The following is a 17,986-nucleotide window of genomic DNA, read 5'->3' as shown; positions in this document are numbered from 1 at the left end:
TTGCTCCTATGGGTCCCCTTTCCTGGAATGCTTTCTCATCTCCCCAGCCTCTGTCAGCCTTCATGACCCCACTCAGGGGCCACCAACCTCCAGTAGGTCTCCCCACATCCCACCCCTTTCCCGAGACCCTATCCCAAGCCCCTCTTCATTCACTTATCTCTGTACAGGTGGTCATTGCCTATGTCCAGGACTCTGCCCCACAAGGGCCAGGACCCATTGCCCTCCGCTTTGTGTCTTGTAGCATCTAGGACTGGGCCTGGCATGGGAGTGGGGTTCAGGAGGACACAAAGAGCCAGGCCACCTCCAGAGAAAGTCAGTGCCTCGCTGTGGCTGTTGGAGGCCTGGCAAACTTGCATCCAGCCCTGAGCCCCGCCTCTGGGAAACCATAGGATCCATAAGCCATCCACCAGGCAGCCCTGCATGGATCAGTCCCAGGGACTGTCTGCTACCTGCCCTGGGCCATGGGTTCCAGACTTTGGGCCTGGCCTCTTCACCACATGAGCACGTAGTAAGCATAAGCAGGTGCCTGAGACCAGCTGCCATGCCAGGCCTTGCCCACCAGCAGCTGATGGCAAACCTGAGGGAAGTGGCTCTTCCCCACCCCCCCACCACCCTTATGTGTGGAAACCCATGCATGTCAGACACCTTCGCAGCTGGGCACGTGGATACACAGATGTTATGCCAACAGTGGTCCCCACACACACTGTTGTCCCTGCCCACAACACTCTGCCAGTGCACACACTCACATTCACACTCGTGTGTACACCACTCCCATCGCACTCAGGCTCCCCACACACACACTCTCTCTACACATGCCTACACATGCACGTACACATCCCACTCCTATGCTCCCCTGCCCGCACACACATTCACAGGCAGCCCCGTACTCATACCCCTCCCAGACATCTGCTCACACCCTTGGGCACGGACACACCCTCTCATGCCACCGACATGCTCACACATACCCAGGCCGCCCACGATTCAGATACTCTCCCGCACATAGCTCATACCCCCTTGTGCCACTGTTCACTGGGCACCATTCGTGCACACTCTTGAGCAGCCCTGTTGTACTCACCTGCACACATGCATCATCTCCTGCACATACTCACAGGTGCACACGCCCCTTTTGCCCAGCACATGTGTGCACATATGTGCACACTCCTGCATCTGCATCTGCACACTCCTCCACACTCTTGCATTAAAAGCACTCTCACCCACAACCCTAAATCATAACCCAGAAGGGGCCAAAGGCAGCCCCTAACAAGGTGTGTGTGGGGGATCATAAACCAGCAGCTACCCCCACGAGAACAGCCAGGAATGGTCGTGGATAGGGAAGGGGCCACTGAACTACTCCTGCTGTGGGAGCCAGGGGTTGTCTGCACCTGACCAGGGTCCTGAGCCAGAGCTGTGGCCATGGCCTCCAGGCCCCTGGGCACCTTGAGTTTGTGGCGATCTGACAGTGGCCTCCAGCCTGTCTTACAACAAATACAGGGAGCCATCATCACCCACTGTGCTGACTTCTCCTGTTAGAAAAATTACTCCCAGGTTTTATTTCATTAAACTTTTTTCCAAAAGAAGTAAATACTCACTGAAAAAACAGATTTCAATATATTGTTTTTTCAGTGAATATTGTTTTTCAGTGATATTGTTTTTTCAAGTGAAAAAGACAATGGGCCAACCCTGGGCCTCATTTCCCGGACATAATGTACCTCAGCATCATGGTGTTTGTCACTCTAGACCTTTGTCTCTAGATATTCCAGGGACTAGTCATATCTGCAGATGTTTCTTGAGCATCTAATCTGTGCCAGATACTGTGTCAGGAGCTGGGGAAAAACATTAGTGAACACACAGACAAGATTCCTGGAGGGCAGGCTCATTTCAACAGTGAACATGTATGTGACAGATGTATTACATGTATAGATTTTCCTTTTTATAAAATAGGATAGTGTAAATATTTAATACTCCTCCAGTTTAGGAAGTCTGAAAAATCCCCAAAATAGAAGGAAAAACCCCTCAGTTTTAGATTCATGATCCAGAGAGTGTGGCGTTTTATGGCCTTGTATATAGTACCTTGCTGTTGTTTATTTAAAAAGAGTTTTATTTTATTTTACAAAGTCATAATCATACTGAAAGCACAGTTTTTCTTACTTTTTTATTGCACAAGTCATGCAAACAGAAAGCATAAACAGGAAAATCCCTTGTAAATCTACTGCAGAATTAACCACTACTAATCTTTAATATGTACTTCCTTTTAAACTTGGAAGCCTGAGATCACACTGAATGTGTCACTCGGTCACTGTCCCTGATCTCATGATATATTTTTGTGTTGATAATTGTGATTCTACACCATCATTTTTAATGGCTGTACACTTGTTCCTCATAGGGGTTTACCATCATGGGATCGATCAGTCCCCTTCTCTTGGACGTTAGGATATTTCCAATTTTTTATTTTTGTGAGAACGCTTGAGTGAACGAAGCAGAATGTTTGCTCATGATCTTAGTTATCTGAGTCCGATTTTACATTGTTTTTACTCACTCATGTTTTAACTACCTCAAAATGTTGATTGCAGTTACCTTTGATGGTATTTTATGAGATTATGATTGTGTTTTTGTTTTTTTCTAAAGCTTTACAACGAACAGGTTTTATTTGCATAATCACAGTGTCGTTTAAAATTATGAAGTCCAAAAAATGTCCACATTACCAGTTTTCCTGGTGGTGGCTTTTTGGGCTTACCTGTACTCCATGTAAGGGATAGGCCGTAATTCATTTAGCCATCCCCGTCTCGACTGTCTGGGTTTTTTCCCAACTTTTTCAAGATCGTCATGTGGGAACCCCACGCCATGTTTGGGGCTATGTCCTCATGGAACAGCCCCGCAAAGGCTGGTGAACAGCTTTCACACCTTTGGTACATCCTGCCAAACTGCTTTCCCGAGAGGATGTTCCAATTTCCACTCCCACCAGCAGCGTGCGAGAATGCCTGCCCAGCCGCCCTCTTCTCCTGGAGACGGTTCAGGCCCCTGGACAGCGGCTCTCCCTGCCAGGAGGGCAGGAGAGAGCAGGAAATGGTTTTGTCCGCGATGCCAGCATGATGACCCCAGGCCCAGAACCGCAGGAGTGATTTTTAACAAGCCCGGTTCCCAGAACAGAACCTGCAGAGAAAAAGAAAAGCAAGCAAGCAAGAAAAAAAACCTCTCTGCTGGAAAAAACACACATATACACAGATTAAAATAATATTTGGCACTTACGTCGCACTTTTAAAATTCTTCAAACGCTTTATAAACACTAGCTAATTAATTAAGCCGCCTAAATCTGGCTGCAGTTGGTGGAGAGAGCGCAAGAGGAGCTAAAAAAAGGGGGGGGGGACCAGCCCTACCCAACTCCAGATTTTATTGTCGCCTGCCCAGGGTGTGATTACAGGCCTCCGGCTGCACCCCAAGAATAGCCCTGCTCCAACACGTTGCACGCCTGGTTCTGCAGCCATCTCCTGCTCGCGCCGCTCCCCTCACCAGCTGCTGACTCACGGCCCTGTGTGGTGTTATTGATAAGGATAATAATAACTGGCATCTCTTCTGCACACCCAGGGGCCAGGCACGGTCCCGGGCGCCCAGTTCCCACGGTCTCCTGGGTATGCCTGTGGCAGCTCCATTCAACAGATGAGCAAAGACTCAGAGAGGGGCTTTGCCCAGGAGCAAGTGAAATCCCTCCTTCCTTCATTCATGAGCGTTCATTCAGCGTGTATTTATTGAGGGCCTGGTGTGTGCCAGACACTGTTCCAGGCAGGGGGTTGGAAACAGTTCCTTGTGGATGCTACATCCTGGTGGGGGGGGGGGGGGAGGGAACATGACAATCAAGGATATAAACGTTAGATCGGTGATGATAATGGGAACAGAAACTAAAATTTACCCAGCACCCATGAGGCAGGCAGTTATGTCCCACTGTGTCCTCGTCCTCATGACCATCCCATGGAGCAGACACCGGTACCCTAGTTGATGGATGATGGGATGGAGGCCCAGAGAGGGTGGGTGCTGAGCTGGCCAAGAGGGAAACCAGCGCTTGGGCCTGCGCTTCCCCCAGGCGGCATTTCCAGTTCCTCCAGTGTCCCGTGCTAGAATGCAGACCCACTGGGGTTGTTCTTGGCTGCATGCTGTTGGCATCTGCCTGTGCTGTCTCAGGGCTGCTGGCTGCCTCGGTGGGCCTCCTCCGTGTGCCTGTCACACACCTGGCCACCAGCTTCACCCCGAGCCCCTGCCCCCCTGTGGACTCTGGTTTCTCCCCTGTGAGGGTCGGGCCACCCTCTGGCTGCAGCTCTGCCTATCTGGCACATTCCAGAAGAACTGGGTGACCTCTAGCCTGGGAGTCAGGATTGGGACAACAGGCACAGGGGTAGAGAGGCCTGTTCTGAGGCCCCAGGCTTGCCAGCCATGAGGGCAGCCTGGAGTCGGGGGGCTTCCCAGCCTTTAAGCGCCCTGTCCCTGCCAGCGGGTGGTGTCAGGCCATGGGCAGGTGGCAGACTCCGAGGTCTCTCTCCTGCCCAGCCAGAGCCAGAGGGGGCTGCTCAGGGCATTGGCTGCATCCTTTCTGGTGTACAAGGCAAAGGTGACCTAGGCAAGGTGTCAGAACAGGACAAGGCGACACTGTGGGTCAGCGTGTGACCAGGAGGAGACAGATCACCCTACCCCGGGCTGCCACTACTCCCTGCCTATCTTTTGTCTTCTCTCCCCCCACTCCATTCCCCTCACTCACTGTCCATGCCTGTCCATGTCTCTCCCTCAGCGTATGTCTGAGGTCCCTCTCTCTATCTCCCTGTCTCTGTGTTTCTCCAAGGGCCTTATGATCTGTCCTCTCTCCCCGCCACCCTACCTTGCTCAGAATCAGTGCCTGGGTGCACCTCGACCTGAGTATCTCAGCGGCTTCTCCCAGCCACTTCCCACTGCCTGGTCACCTTCCTGGTGTCCCCCGCCCCCATCACCACCTTGTCCTCTGTCTCAAGTGCCCCACTCCTCTCCAGTTTGGGGCTCAGGCTCCTCCCCTCCACCACTCCTAGGGAGCCTCCCAGCTACCCAGCCTGGAAGCCCTTGAGGGCTGACATGTATCCAACCCCTGTGTGTCCCCAGCATCCAGTACGGCCTGGCCTGCAGGTGCATCAACAAGAGCAGGAATGAAGTTCACACAGCAGAGCATCCCCCTTGTATCATTTATTGGTTGTGTAATGACAGTAGTAGCTTCCCTGTGCCCCCAGTGATACTAAGTAACTTCTACGTGCCATCGCACTTTCTCCTCAGAGAACAAAGCAGAGGGCTAGCGGTTGCTCTACCAGTCTTGTAGATAAGGAAACTAAGACTCGAAATCAATGGATAATTCAGGTCACGTGTAAATAAAAGGCGGGCCACGTTTCCGGCCAGGTCAGATGGCTCCAAAGACTAGATGCTTCTTTTGCAACTGTCCCTGGCCGAGGCTTGTCGTTTGGTCATGCCAGAGATCCATCGAGATGGGATCGCAGTAACTGTTTGACAGATGAGGAAACTGAGGCTTGTGAGCCCTGAAGGATGTGCTCAGACCAAGGGCAGCACTCCCATCCATACCCATTTCCTGTTGGATGTTCTTGGCCCAAGGGATGGCCATTGTCACAGAGCAGTGAGGCCCAAGCCAGGACTCAAATCCAAGTCCTCCCACCTCACTACTCCACTGCCTGGACGCCCCCCAGCTGCTCGGTGTGGCTTCCCTCCCGGGGATCTGCTTCCTAAGCCAGGCCCCAAAGAGAATCTAAGCTCCCCGTAGAGCCCCACACACATCGTACTAGCCCCCCAACCCCGACCTCTGAGCCACTGCCCCGCTGTGCCCCTTACCTCCTGGTAGGTTCAGAGCCCAGGTCAGACGTGATGCTTCCGGAGAGGGCTCAGGCCCTCCAGCCTGCTCCCTGGCACATCATTAACCTCAGTTTACTGGGTTTTGATAGGGTCTCACGTCACAGGCTCATTGTGCCGTGTACATGCAACGTGCTGAGTCAAGGCCTGCTCACGGTGTACTCAACGTGCTGTTGTGGATCAACCCTTGAGGAAACATGCAGGATCAAATAAGGATGGATAAATGACTACTTTGTTTCCCCTCCAGGTGTGGCAGGTGAGGCAGAGCTGCAGGTGATCCAGCCTGAGAAGTCAGTGTCTGTCGCAGCTGGAGAGACAGCTACTCTGCACTGCACCCTGACCTCCCTGATCCCCGTTGGGAAGGTTGAGTGGTTCAGGGGGACCGGGCCAGGCCGGGAGTTGATCTTCCATTTCAAAGGAGGCCACTTCCCCCGAGTAACAAATGTTTCAGACTCTACAAAGAGGAACAACACGGATTTTTCCATCCGCATCAGTAACATCACCCCAGCAGACACGGGAACCTACTACTGTGTGAAGTTCCAGAAAGGAAACCCCGATGTGGAGTTGAAGTCTGGACCAGGCACCCTGGTCACTGTGAGCGGTGAGTATGGCCTGAGCCTCCATTGTCCCCTGGTTGTGACAAGTCAGTAAGAATGCCCTCCATTGTCTGAGCACCAGCTAAGAATTGGCTGTTGTGGTGGGTGCCCCTATATCAGCCTCTTCCATAGATCAGGGAAGTTGAGGCCTGGGGGGTCGTGCTATTTGCTCAGACTAGAAAATGGTGGGAAAACATAGAACCTCAGTTTGCAGGCTCCACAGCTCATACCTTTTTCAATCCTGACCAGCCCTGGTTCCAGGGATGAGGGACTGGAGGTCTGAGTGGCTTGCCCAGTCACAAGGTCTGACCTCAATCCAAGTTCCAGAGAGCACTCCCCTCCATGTGGCTGACTCCTCTCTCTACTCAGCACTTACTGAGCACCTGCTGTATACACGCTCTGCTCTGGGTGCTGGGGAAGCAGCAGGGAACAAAACAGACAAGGGCTCCCCTCTCATGAAGTGTACATTCCCTCCCTATCCAATGAGGACAAACCCATCCAGGGTGGAGAGAAGGAAGAATGTGTTTCTTTATTTTATCTTCGGAAACATCGCTCTGAAAAGACATTCCTGAGAGGCAAAGACGCACTGTTTACCCTGACAGCCCTGGTTGGAGGAGATGCCGGAGGTTTAGCATTTGCTGTGGATCTATCCAGAAAACCCTCATGTGATTCAGGGACTGACTCACGGTCATGGCAGGCTCCCAGCAGACCTGGGGCATCTCGGAATGTCCTCACCCAGGGCAGAGGTGCCCCATGTGGGTGAGGAGGGTTTCCCTGTTGACACAAAAATGGTCATTTAGGGTTTTCTGCCAGAGGCCCAGGGTCCAGAACCCTGGGATGTCAGCACATGAAGGCCCCATCCAGCCCAACCTCCCTTGTACAAATTCAGAGCCTGTCATGAGACGACAGCGTCTTGCTCCTGCTCATGTATCCAGTGAGTGAGGAGATCATTCCAGAACCCATCTGATTCCTGCAGGTTCCTTCCTGCCCCAGCTTTGGATACTGTTTCCATGGAAGAGCCTCGTAGGTACCTCATAAAACCAGGTTATACTGACCGTTTCAATAATAAGCCAGTATTTCTCCTTTTCATCATTTTTCCAAAGGTTCAGAATGCTATAACCCTCTCCTTTAAAATCCTGTATTCTGTTCTTCAGCAATACGCATTTAAAAAAAGAGTCCTGGGATGTGGGGAGGTGGGCTAGCCTCTCATGCCCAGATCAGATAGACATGCCAACATCTCATGAAGTGTTGAGCCTGTTCCTGGGGGACAGCTCCTCACATGTAAGAGCATCAGGAGTCTTTTCTCGTTGTGTGATGTTGCTCCTTCACTGAGCAGCCTGGGACAGTGGCCTGGACAGAGCAGAGGGGCCCCCACAATCCCAGCAATACTGGGCACCCCATTCCTGGCTCTGCAAACTGAGGATGATTGGGAGACACATCCTGGATGGTGTCTTGGGCTCCTGAGCCAAAGTTCATATTCTAGATTCAGATGTTGGGACCTCACATCTTCCCTCTGTTGCCGCAGGGTCAGCAGGTCTGGGCACCCAGAGGGACCCCTCCCCATAACTGCTTACAGGGGAGAATGTCAGAGAGCCAAGGAGGGTGGTGGTCACTGTCGGGTTGGAGAAGGTGGGATGCTTGCTCTTTTGTGGCGGTGAAAGCTAAGGGCCGCAGGAAGCCCCCCTGGGATGCAGTGAGGGGTGAGGAGCAACCCCTTTGTTTGCCTCGGCCTCAGTTTTCTCACTTATAAAATGGTGATAATTGTGGAGTCCTCCTTTTAGGACAACTGGAAGATCTGAGGCTCCGTCTGCATCACCCAGCAAGGAGAGGTAGCCCCAAATCCAGGTGTTCCTTCAGGGCTGTGACTCTGCTCCCTTTGCTGGACTCGTTTCCTTACCCCGAGCAAGTGAATCAGCACGCCAGCCTTGGCAGCACGTTAGGGGGAACATAGTGAGCCGGAGGAGGGGACAGACCCTCAGTGAGCCCTGGATGGTGGTCCTGTCAGAACTGTGCGACCCTGGGCTAGCCTCAGTTTCCCTCAGGTCCTCCCTGTCCCATCTGTGACCTGGCAACAATCAGGCTGCCAGTCAGAGGTCTGAGGATCGGAGAAGAGGTCCAGAAAGTTCCAGATGTGGGGGTTAGGTGATTTTTGGGCGTCAGAGGGCGTGGCCAGCCCCCACAGCCTGGGCTCCCACCCAGCTCTGCCTTTTGGCTTGTGACCTCTGATGAGTCATCCCCACATTGGGTCCTGTGTCCTCATCTGTCTGTGACTGTGACAGCGACAGCATGACCCCACAGAGCCGCTGCAGGGACTGAACAAGCAAATGCCCGTAAAGCACTTAGAGCAGGGCCTAGCAGGTGGTCAGTATCCCACGAACATGGCAGTGATATGCCCGAGCCACAGGACCTTGACGGGGTCACCCTTCTTCCCAGGCCCCGAATGTAAGTGGGGTTTGGGAACCTTTCAACCTGGGCTGCTCATTAGAATTGCCTGGGGAAAAAAGCTCTCCAGACCCTGGCTCCCCTCTACATATTCTAACTAACTTAATCAGACATGAGCCTGGGCAGGTGAATTTTTTAACTAGTCTTGAGGATGCTAATGGGCAGAAGAGCCCTGAGCTGGATATTCAGAGATCACAGAGGACACGTTGAATTATTTTTACCCCTGACAAAGCTGGCTCCCTGAGCTACCGGGACTGGGAGAGGAGCTTTTGGTTGGTTGGGTGCTTCAGAATAACCTGAGCCCGTGGCAATTCCTGGGAAAATGAGCACCAGTGGAGCTGCCAGGACACCCTCCCAAACAGCATGCCTAGGGCCGAGCTGCTTCCTGTCCTCCAGCCCCAGGAGGGGAGCCGACACCCTGCTCAGATCTGAGCGTCACTGCTAGGGGACCTTCCCGTCTTCAAGCACATGTGTGTCTGAGCAGGTGCTGGAATCCCCACAAATGCTCGCCGCTCAGCCCCAGAGCCCTCGCAGCCTCAACACACCAAAATGTCACGGACAAAATCTGTCCTCCTTCTTTCAGAATGCTCCCAGCTCTCTGTAAATAGCTAATCTGCAGGAATACGCCTGTGATCTCGTTTGTGTTTTGAAAGCCAATTCGCCAAACTTGTTTCCTGAGGGGATTATTAAAAGAAGAGGGAGAGAATCATAATTTGCTGGTTTCTGCTGCTTTTCTCATTTGGGGTTTTGCATGGCAGCTGCGGGGAGCAGGCTTTGGGACTCTCCTTGTGTTTCTGCTAAGCTTTCGCTTTGCCTTCTTACTGCCAAAAGAACAAATAGGTAGTTTCAGAAGTAGTCACGACCAGATCTTATGATAATAATCATAGGTGTTGCTTATTAAGCACCTACTGTATGCCAGATTCTGTGTTTTACATCCATCCTCACATGTTACCAAGGTAGTGTTTGGATCCACTTTGTACCAAAACAGGCCCAGAGGCACAGGAAGGAAGAACAGAGAAGCTAAAATTAATCAGTTGTATGTGTGGTGAGATGAGCTCTGCCCTATATTCACTGCATGCATGCCCTGGACCAGCCGTGTTCCTCCCGGAGCCTTGTCCTATTAACGGGACCGTACTGGGCACCCCCCTTAAAAGGGCTGGCAGAGGGATGAAGAAGCTGAGGGGCGAGGAGAGACCAGCCCAGAGCCAGATGGCCAAGATGCTGCCCGTGACTGGCAGCTGAGCACAGCACCTCATCTCTCTAGGGGCATCCAGGCTGTTGGTGATTTCATGACTTCACTTATTCAAGTGACACCTCCTTCCCATGTCCTCAACATGTTTGATGAGTTTTAGGAAGTTAAATATTCACAAATGTAAATATTTATATTTCCTGTGTTTGTTATACAAGGTGTTGGGTAATAATTAACAACTTGGAGGTACCCTATAGGACCTTTTATGAGTAAAATGCCCCCCCCTTTGATTCACTAATGTGGGTGTGCTTTCAGGACACGGGACAGCTACTGCCTACTCGTAGTTCCGTATTTCTGTCCTTGAAATTAAGCCATGACTAAGAAATTAATGACCTTTGGCTTCCTCAGCACATAATGATCTTGGTTTTCAACCCAAAACTGACCCGAGAAAAGAATGCAGATTCGAAAACATCCCTTCATTCCCTCCCTCTCGGATTCAGGGGTAGCACAGATTAGACCCTGTGGAATATTTGTAAAAAAGGGTGAAAATGAGAGGAAATTCATAAATACCTGAACAGAGAGCTCTGGGTATAAATTAAGTTTGGGATAAAGATAGATCCGTGTTTCGTTCTGAGAAGCATTTCCATGTTAAATTCCAAGCAAAACTGCATCATTGCCTCACTTGCCCCTCACTGCAACCCCAGAGAAAGAGAAATGCCCCCTGTCCCATTTCACAGATGGGGGAGCCGCGCTGTGCCATGGCCACACCTCTGGTCAGCCAGCCAGCCTGGTTCTGGCTTCCATGGGGTCCTGCTCCGCCCCTGCTTCCCCTGTAAGGAAGCTGCACAGGCTCTCTGAGGTTTCCAGGGAGGCAGCGAGGAACCCTGGATACCAAGAGTGAGAGCCATCAGAAATGTCCTTCCTGTGCCCAGATTGCTGGGAAGTCACCTGGCAGAGGAGAGAAGGGACTCTGAGCTCAGGCCTGGAACTGCACCTGAGCCCCTGGGCCCAACTCACAGTTCAGCTCTGGAACCTCGTGTCCTCCTCTGTTGATGAGGAGATGACACTGCCCTCCTCACACTATCAGGAGGGCTGAGGCTTCTCCACAGTGTCACACGTACGGTTAGTGCTGTTGACTACCGTCATGCTTACTGTTCATTGATGCTCCTCTTGTAGCCAAACCCTCTCCCCCCGTGGTGTCCGGCCCCACGGCCAGGGCCACGCCTCAGCAGACAGTGAACTTCACCTGCAAGTCGCACGGCTTCTCTCCCAGAAACATCACCCTGAGATGGTTCAAAAACGGGAATGAACTGACAGCCTCTCAGACCACTGTGTACCCAGAGGAAGACAACGCGTCCTACAGCATCTCTAGCACAACCAAGCTGGTGCTGGCCCCGGGGGACGTTCGCTCCCAGGTCATCTGCGAGGTGGCCCACGTGACCCTGCAGGGGGGCCCTCCTCTTCGTGGGACTGCCAACTTGTCTGAGACCCTTCGAGGTAGACGCCCCTCACCCTCAGCCCAAGCCCAGGTCTGGCCCCCAAGCCTAGGAGCCTGCCCCTCCCCCACTCTGCTCCAGGCTTTCCATTGCCTGGAGTCTGACTCCTGACAGACCCTCCCAGTCACCCTGCACCTGGATGTACACTCACCTCCCCGGTTTCCATGGCAGCTGCCTGGTGAACACCTACCATGTGCCAAGCACTGTGCTAGGTAGTCTGATTTGCTTTACCATAGCGCTTCCAATTATTGAGCACCTGCTGTAATCCAAGCCACCGCGTGCTTGGTGATTTCATTTGTTTTGCTACAGTTACTCTGTTTTAACTGCCTGCCAGGTGCTGTGTGTCTTGATTTCACTCATTCTTGCCCTAATAGGAGCTATCGGTCCTTGAGCTCCTACTGTGTGCTGGCACTGTACTTAGGGGTGTCATTCATATGCGAAGACTGCCCTCAGTATTTGAGCACCAGCTGCATGCCTGGCAGTGTTCTGGGTGATTCCCTTGCTGTGTGGTGGGAGCTAAGTTCTCGGCTCCTCCGCTGTGATCTGTTTGTTCCATAAGGTCAGAGCTTCTGCTCTGTGCTGTTTCAGTTCCGCCCACCTTGGAGGTTTCCCAGCACCCCATGGCAGGGGACCAGGTGAATGTCACTTGCCAAGTGAAGAAGTTCTACCCTCAGCGCCTACAGCTGACCTGGTTGGAGAATGGAAACGTGTCCCGAACAGAAACTCCCTCAGTGGCCTCCAACCTCCTAGAGAACAAGGATGGGACCTTTAACTGGACGAGCTGGCTCCTGGTGAATTCATCCACCCACAGGGAAGATGTGGTGTTCACCTGCCAGGTGCAGCATGACGGGCAGCCTGCAGTCACCAAAAACCATACCCTTGTGGCCTCTGCCCGCCAGAAGGACCAGGAAACACTTAAACCCGAGGGTGAGGCCTCAATGCCGACTGGCCTGGCACTTTGAATTTTATCTTTTTTTAACATTAAAAGTAGTCATTTATGTTTATTATGGAATAATCTAGAAGTCTTGTAGATACAAAGTAGAATTTTAAAGTGAGTGCCCCTTGCCCAAAGCCTACACCTCAGGAGGGACTACTGGTAAGAGTTTGGTACATATCTTTGTAGATCTTTTTGACAGAAGCATACATTCGAGAGAGAAGGGAGGGAGGGACATTTGTCTGTTTCTAGCTTCCTGCCTCCTGCTCCTGCACCTGACTGAGATTGTCACCATGCCAGGCCAGCCACCCCCTCCCGCTGTTCTTTCTCACCTCAGCTTTGTCTCCCTGGCCTCCTTTGCAAGCCTGCAGCCCTGGAATGGGATGGGGGCTTCAGAATCTTTGCGGCTTATCTCAAGTAGAATCACTGCGGTAATGAATGACCTTGCACAGACTCTGTTACATGTGCAGCTGTTTCTGGGGGACGATTTCCCCAAGAGCATTTCTAGGCCAAGGTCCATGCCCACTTAAGACAGTGACAGCCCTGCCTCTCTGTTGTTAGAGTGAGAGGTGTTGGATGTGATTTTTCTCAGCCCCTTCCAACCTGTTCTCAAGATATCTCTCTTCAAAGTAGCAGCACCTCGTTGGCATTTTGGTGCCACTATGGAATATTCCATCACTTGTCATTAGCATGGCTCTGCCTTGCACCTGGCTGTCCTTTTGAATGGATTACAATAGAGGCCATTTCTTTCCTTAGTGCATCTCTAAGGGAACAGGGAAGCTCTAGGAGCCTTGGGGCCCTGCAGGGTGACCCTTTGATGTCACCGATGCCTGGTTTTCATAGGATGAGCACTACACTAGGAGATAGGACATGTGGATTTCGACTCTGGCTCTGTCGCAGATGTGCTGAGTGACCTTGGACAAGTCACTGTCTCCTCTGGGCCTCTTCACTTATTCATGGTAGTGTCAAAGAAAATGTGCTTGACCCTTCAGCTTTAAGACTCAGCTGCTAAGGACCATGGTTGTCTTGTTCAGCATCGTAGCTTCAGGACCTGGCACATAGTGGACACTCAGCACATACTCTTAAAAAGGAGAGAGTAAGTGAGTGACTTGGTTGATTGTTTAGTTAGCAAGTTAATCCTCAGAGCTGTTCAATGAGGTAGAGATTATTATTGGCCTCAATAACACAAGAAGAAGTCAGTATATAGAAGGAGGTTTGAATGACTTGCTCAAGGTCACACAACCAAGTGCACTGATTTGAACCCACGTTTCTGCAACTCCGAACCCTGCTCCTGACAACCCACAATGCACTAGTGCAGGATTCCCTATCTGTGCCCTGGCGCCAGCCCTACCTACACAGTCTCCATTACAAGGGTCCCGAGTTCAGAGCTCCTCTGCTCAGGTCCCGGGCACAGATGAGTAGACAGCTCCTGAGAGCTCTGTAGAGTCCAGTAGTCAGCTGCACGTCTGCCAGTCCTCACCGTCCCTCAACGCCCACCCCACCCCCCCACCCCCAGCCTATGTGTGACAGCCAGTTGTGACTCAGAGTTTCAGATGGACCTGTGCTGCCATGGTGGCCATTCTGGTTCATTCCAGATGAGAAGGAACATGTTTCTGTCCCCTGGGAGTGAGATTTCTGCCCACATCCTGAGCCAGGGTTCCTCCATCACTGTCAGCAACACACATTTTTCCTCCTGGCACCTCAGCATGGTTTTGCATTGCCCACAGGTGACCCAGGTGGGGAAGTGTGTGCATACCCATGAACATGCTCATGTGGCTCAAAATATGTATGGCCAGGTGTTCTCAGTTAATGATGCCTACCTAGCGGTGAAAAGGGGTGGTGGGTATTAAGTTTCACCGTTTTTAATTTGCATACATGAAGCCTCTATTCCCTGTGGTCCCTAGACAATAATGACAGCCGGAGTATCTTCATTGTGGTGGGCGTGGTTTGTGCCTTGCTGGTGGCTCTGCTGATCGCAGCCCTCTACCTCCTCCGAATCCGACAGAAGAAAGGTGCGTGGATTCTCCTCTTCCTCCAGGAGTTGGCCCCTGGGCTGTCCCTCCAAGAAGGAGAGGCCATGAGGGTGCTTTGGGCTAACGTAGCTTAAGCTGTGAGGAAGTCTAGTTGTTTCCACAAGAAGCCCAGTGGTAGCAGAGTCCTGTCAGGGCCGGCACAGCACCTTTACCAGGCCAGAGTGTGGGTGGCTCCCTCCCCCTGGTGGGTGCCTCCCTCCGCCTCACTTTGCAGTTGCAAGATAGCCATCACCACTCCAGGCCTCATCCCCATGGGACCACTACCAACGTGGGGAGCAGGGAGATGCCAGGGTGTGAAGGGAGGGTCTCAAGAAAGAAACAGGATTTTCCAGGAATCCTAGCAAACTTCTACTTTCCTCTTACCCATCCAGGTACATGCCCACCCCTAGGTGGGAGACTGGAGGAAGTGGGGATCATACCAGCACCTCCTCCAAGACTATTGGGAAAAATTAAGTGGGTGATGTCATGGAAAAGTGCTAGGAGAGTGCCTGGCATACAGCAGGTGCTTAGTAAATGTTAGCTCCTGTTGTTAGTATCAGTATGTGAGCCCAGAAACAAAAGCCACCTTCCTGGAAAGCTCTTCTCATGGTGGCAAGCTGCACAGCCTTGGAGTCCACAGCAGGAGGGTATAAGTGCAAAGCTAGGACGTCATGCCCTTGTTTGTGTGCAGGCCTATGTGTGTAGTTGTTGCCATGGCAAGGCTTCTGACTTTGGATTTGCATCAACCAGGATTCCAGAGCCTTGTTATCTGCCCTAAACAATCAGTTTGGCCCTTGCGAGCCTCAGTTTCCACATCTGTAAAATGGGTATAGCTGTTCCTCCCTTGGAGAAGAGTTAGGAAACACAAATAAGCTCACATAAAATAACAGTTCTCATGCATTCTCAGCCCTCAGAAAATACGTGTTCTCTTTGCCACTCTTGGAGGAGACGATTTTAAGCCAGTGTTTCTGAAACTTACTTGACTAGAAGTTAGAAAAACACATTTTATGTCTCCACCTGATGCACACCACACTCCTATAGTTAAAATTGGAACTCTGATATTTTCTTTTCTGTCATATTTACTAAATTCTCCTTAAAATGCTGGTTGTGATCAACCATGTGCCACAGACCACCAAGTGCTGTCCTGAGCTGTCTTTCTGCACCCGGACCCCTGGGCGGGGTTCCGATGGGCGTGTTGTTCATCAGTCACACATCTCTGCACCCCCTCACCTTGGCTCCTCAAGCTTCTCTCCCTCCTGGCTGGGCTGGAAGGACTCTGCTGGGAGTACTGGCCGTACTGGCCGAGCCTTAGCTCCCCTCCAGGAGGGCTGGAGTCTGGCCCTGCCTGTCTGGAGTCTGAAAGAGGTTCCACCAAGTGATCTACCCAGTGGTCTTTCCCTTAAGTCCACAGAGAGCCCTCACGCAGGAAGGGTGGAGAAGCGGGCTCCACTGCCCACTGAGGCCAGCCCATCGGATGGCACCCCTGGTGGCCATTAGTGAAATCCCAGGCCCGTCCCTGGGTACCATGTCAGGCTCTGGCACATGCACTCTCATTACTGTGGGCTTGGGCGTTAGGAACTGAGTGTTCCAGAAGAGAGATGGGGTTTGGAGAGCTGCAGTCACTGGTGAAGGCCACGCAGCCCCTGAGTGACGGGTCTAGTTGTGTGCAGAGTCCAGCCCTCACACAGAGGCCCTGGTGACAGTGACAGCTAGCGCTCACTCAGTTTTTCTGATGCACCAGGCATTGTTCTCACCACAGACCTCTGCAGTGGTTTCACTAACCTTTTACAGATGAGCAAACTGAGGCATGGAGAAGTTCTAGAACTTGCCCAGGGCCTCATGGCCGCTAAGGAGTGAGGCCAAGAGTCCAACGTGGTCAGTCTCCAGGAACAGTGTCTGGGACCACTCTGTGCAGCATCTCCTCCTTAACGAGATGACCCTTCTCTCATTGGTCCCTCGAGGAGTCTGCCCGTCGTCTACTTCAATACTCGCAGTGAAACGTCCTGATTTCAGCTCTACTGCTTACCAGCTGTGTGACCCTTGCGAGGTCCCTAGGGAGCCACCCAGTCTCTCTAGTGTAAAACGAGGGTGATTGATGTCTCATGACTGGACACCCTAAGACAGCTCGTGTCCCAGCATTCTGCAGTCCATTAGCTTCCATTCAGACGCTGGATGCTGAGCCACAGGCTTCCCAACTGGTACCAGCTCACCTAAAAATCCACTGTTTGCCCTGGTACCAGGCGTTCAGCCGGCAGGGAATATTCTTGCATGGTGGCAGCTTCTTGCCTGGTAAAGTGCAGTGCAGAGCACATTTGGTGTGCAGGTTGCTTTTTAATTACAATTTTACAATTAGATGGGAGTCAGATAGTGGCCAAACACCAGCAACTTCTCTGTGGGATGCCCCATATCATAGGCTTAAAATCTCTGAACCAGATGGGCCCTTTCTTCCCTCGTAAGATCCTTTTTTTGGAAAGTGGTGACATGAGAATAAATGAATGTCCAGCCCAACTGTGCGAGCTGGAGAGCTGAAATCCAAGCTCAGAGAGGGGAAGTAACCCACCCAGGGTCACACAGCCAGTGAGTTAAGGACAGACATAGGATTTGCACCTGCTCCCCCAACTCCAGCTCTGCTGGAATCTCTTCCCCAGCAGTGAAGGACCTTGGCTGGGATCCAGGCTCCTCTAGGGTCTCAGGTAAGGCATATAGTGGGTGGAAGTAAGGCCAGGCAGAGGCAAGGCAGTTGGCCCCTCCTGGGCTGAAGGCTGCTCTGGGATATGACCTTGGGAACCCCCAGAGATGGGAAAGCAGGAAGCCCCAGCCCACTGGTCCTCCTGTTGGAAGATACTGGGCCACCCCACTGGAGTGAGCATAGGCGATTCCTGTGATTCAGAGGTGATTTCAGCAATTCCTCACAGCTTCCCTGGAGGCAAACCTTTGCCCTACCCCCCACAAAAGTTACATAAGAACAGTGTGTTTCTGGGTTAAATAACTGGTTTTGGTTTCTTTTCTCTTTCAGCCAAGGGCTCCACTTCTTCTACAAGGTGAGTGCACTGCTGGGCTAGGATGCCTCCATAGTTGTCGGTGGGATGGTTGACAGCCCCTCAAAATTGTGAAGCCCGATCCTCACCCACTGACCCTCACCCCTGTGCCAGGCAACCTTTCTATTTCCTTTTTAAGCTGCTCTGCCAGCTTCGTTTTTAATAATCGTCTCAAATGAGGGGATTTGAGGGGATTTTGGCACACCGAGGTTCTGATTTCCTGCCTGCTGTCCACAGACAGCGAGACCCTCATCAAATCCCATTTGGATGGTGGCAGAAACCCGCCACCCACACACACAGCCCCCAGATCCCAGCTGTGTACTTTGCTCTTGCTTTCATTCATTCAGTAGGTGTTTCATACCTTGGCTGCCTTTGGCCCTGGGGATGCCGGGTAAGTAGGGTAGAAACCATCTG

General features: G+C 52.0%; 1 protein-coding gene across 3 annotated transcripts in view; it reads left to right on the top strand.

Annotated features, from left to right (window-relative positions):
* Window positions 1-17,986, top strand: part of LOC112673703 (tyrosine-protein phosphatase non-receptor type substrate 1-like) — a 41,131-nt gene that overhangs the window by 12,271 nt on the left and 10,874 nt on the right. For all 3 annotated transcript variants that reach the window (XM_025469535.3, XM_025469532.3, XM_049100229.1), the window contains 5 exons: window positions 6,113-6,466; window positions 11,269-11,589; window positions 12,177-12,515; window positions 14,427-14,534; window positions 17,551-17,575. In XM_025469535.3, the coding sequence (XP_025325320.1) occupies window positions 6,113-6,466; window positions 11,269-11,589; window positions 12,177-12,515; window positions 14,427-14,534; window positions 17,551-17,575 (1,147 nt within the window). The remainder of the gene's footprint in view (window positions 1-6,112; window positions 6,467-11,268; window positions 11,590-12,176; window positions 12,516-14,426; window positions 14,535-17,550; window positions 17,576-17,986) is intronic.

Source organism: Canis lupus, chromosome 24, assembly GCF_003254725.2.
Source record: "Canis lupus dingo isolate Sandy chromosome 24, ASM325472v2, whole genome shotgun sequence".
Lineage (NCBI taxonomy): Eukaryota > Metazoa > Chordata > Mammalia > Carnivora > Canidae > Canis > Canis lupus.
The sequence above is the reverse complement of the archived record's forward strand: the minus strand, read 5'-3'. Positions and strand labels throughout refer to the sequence as shown.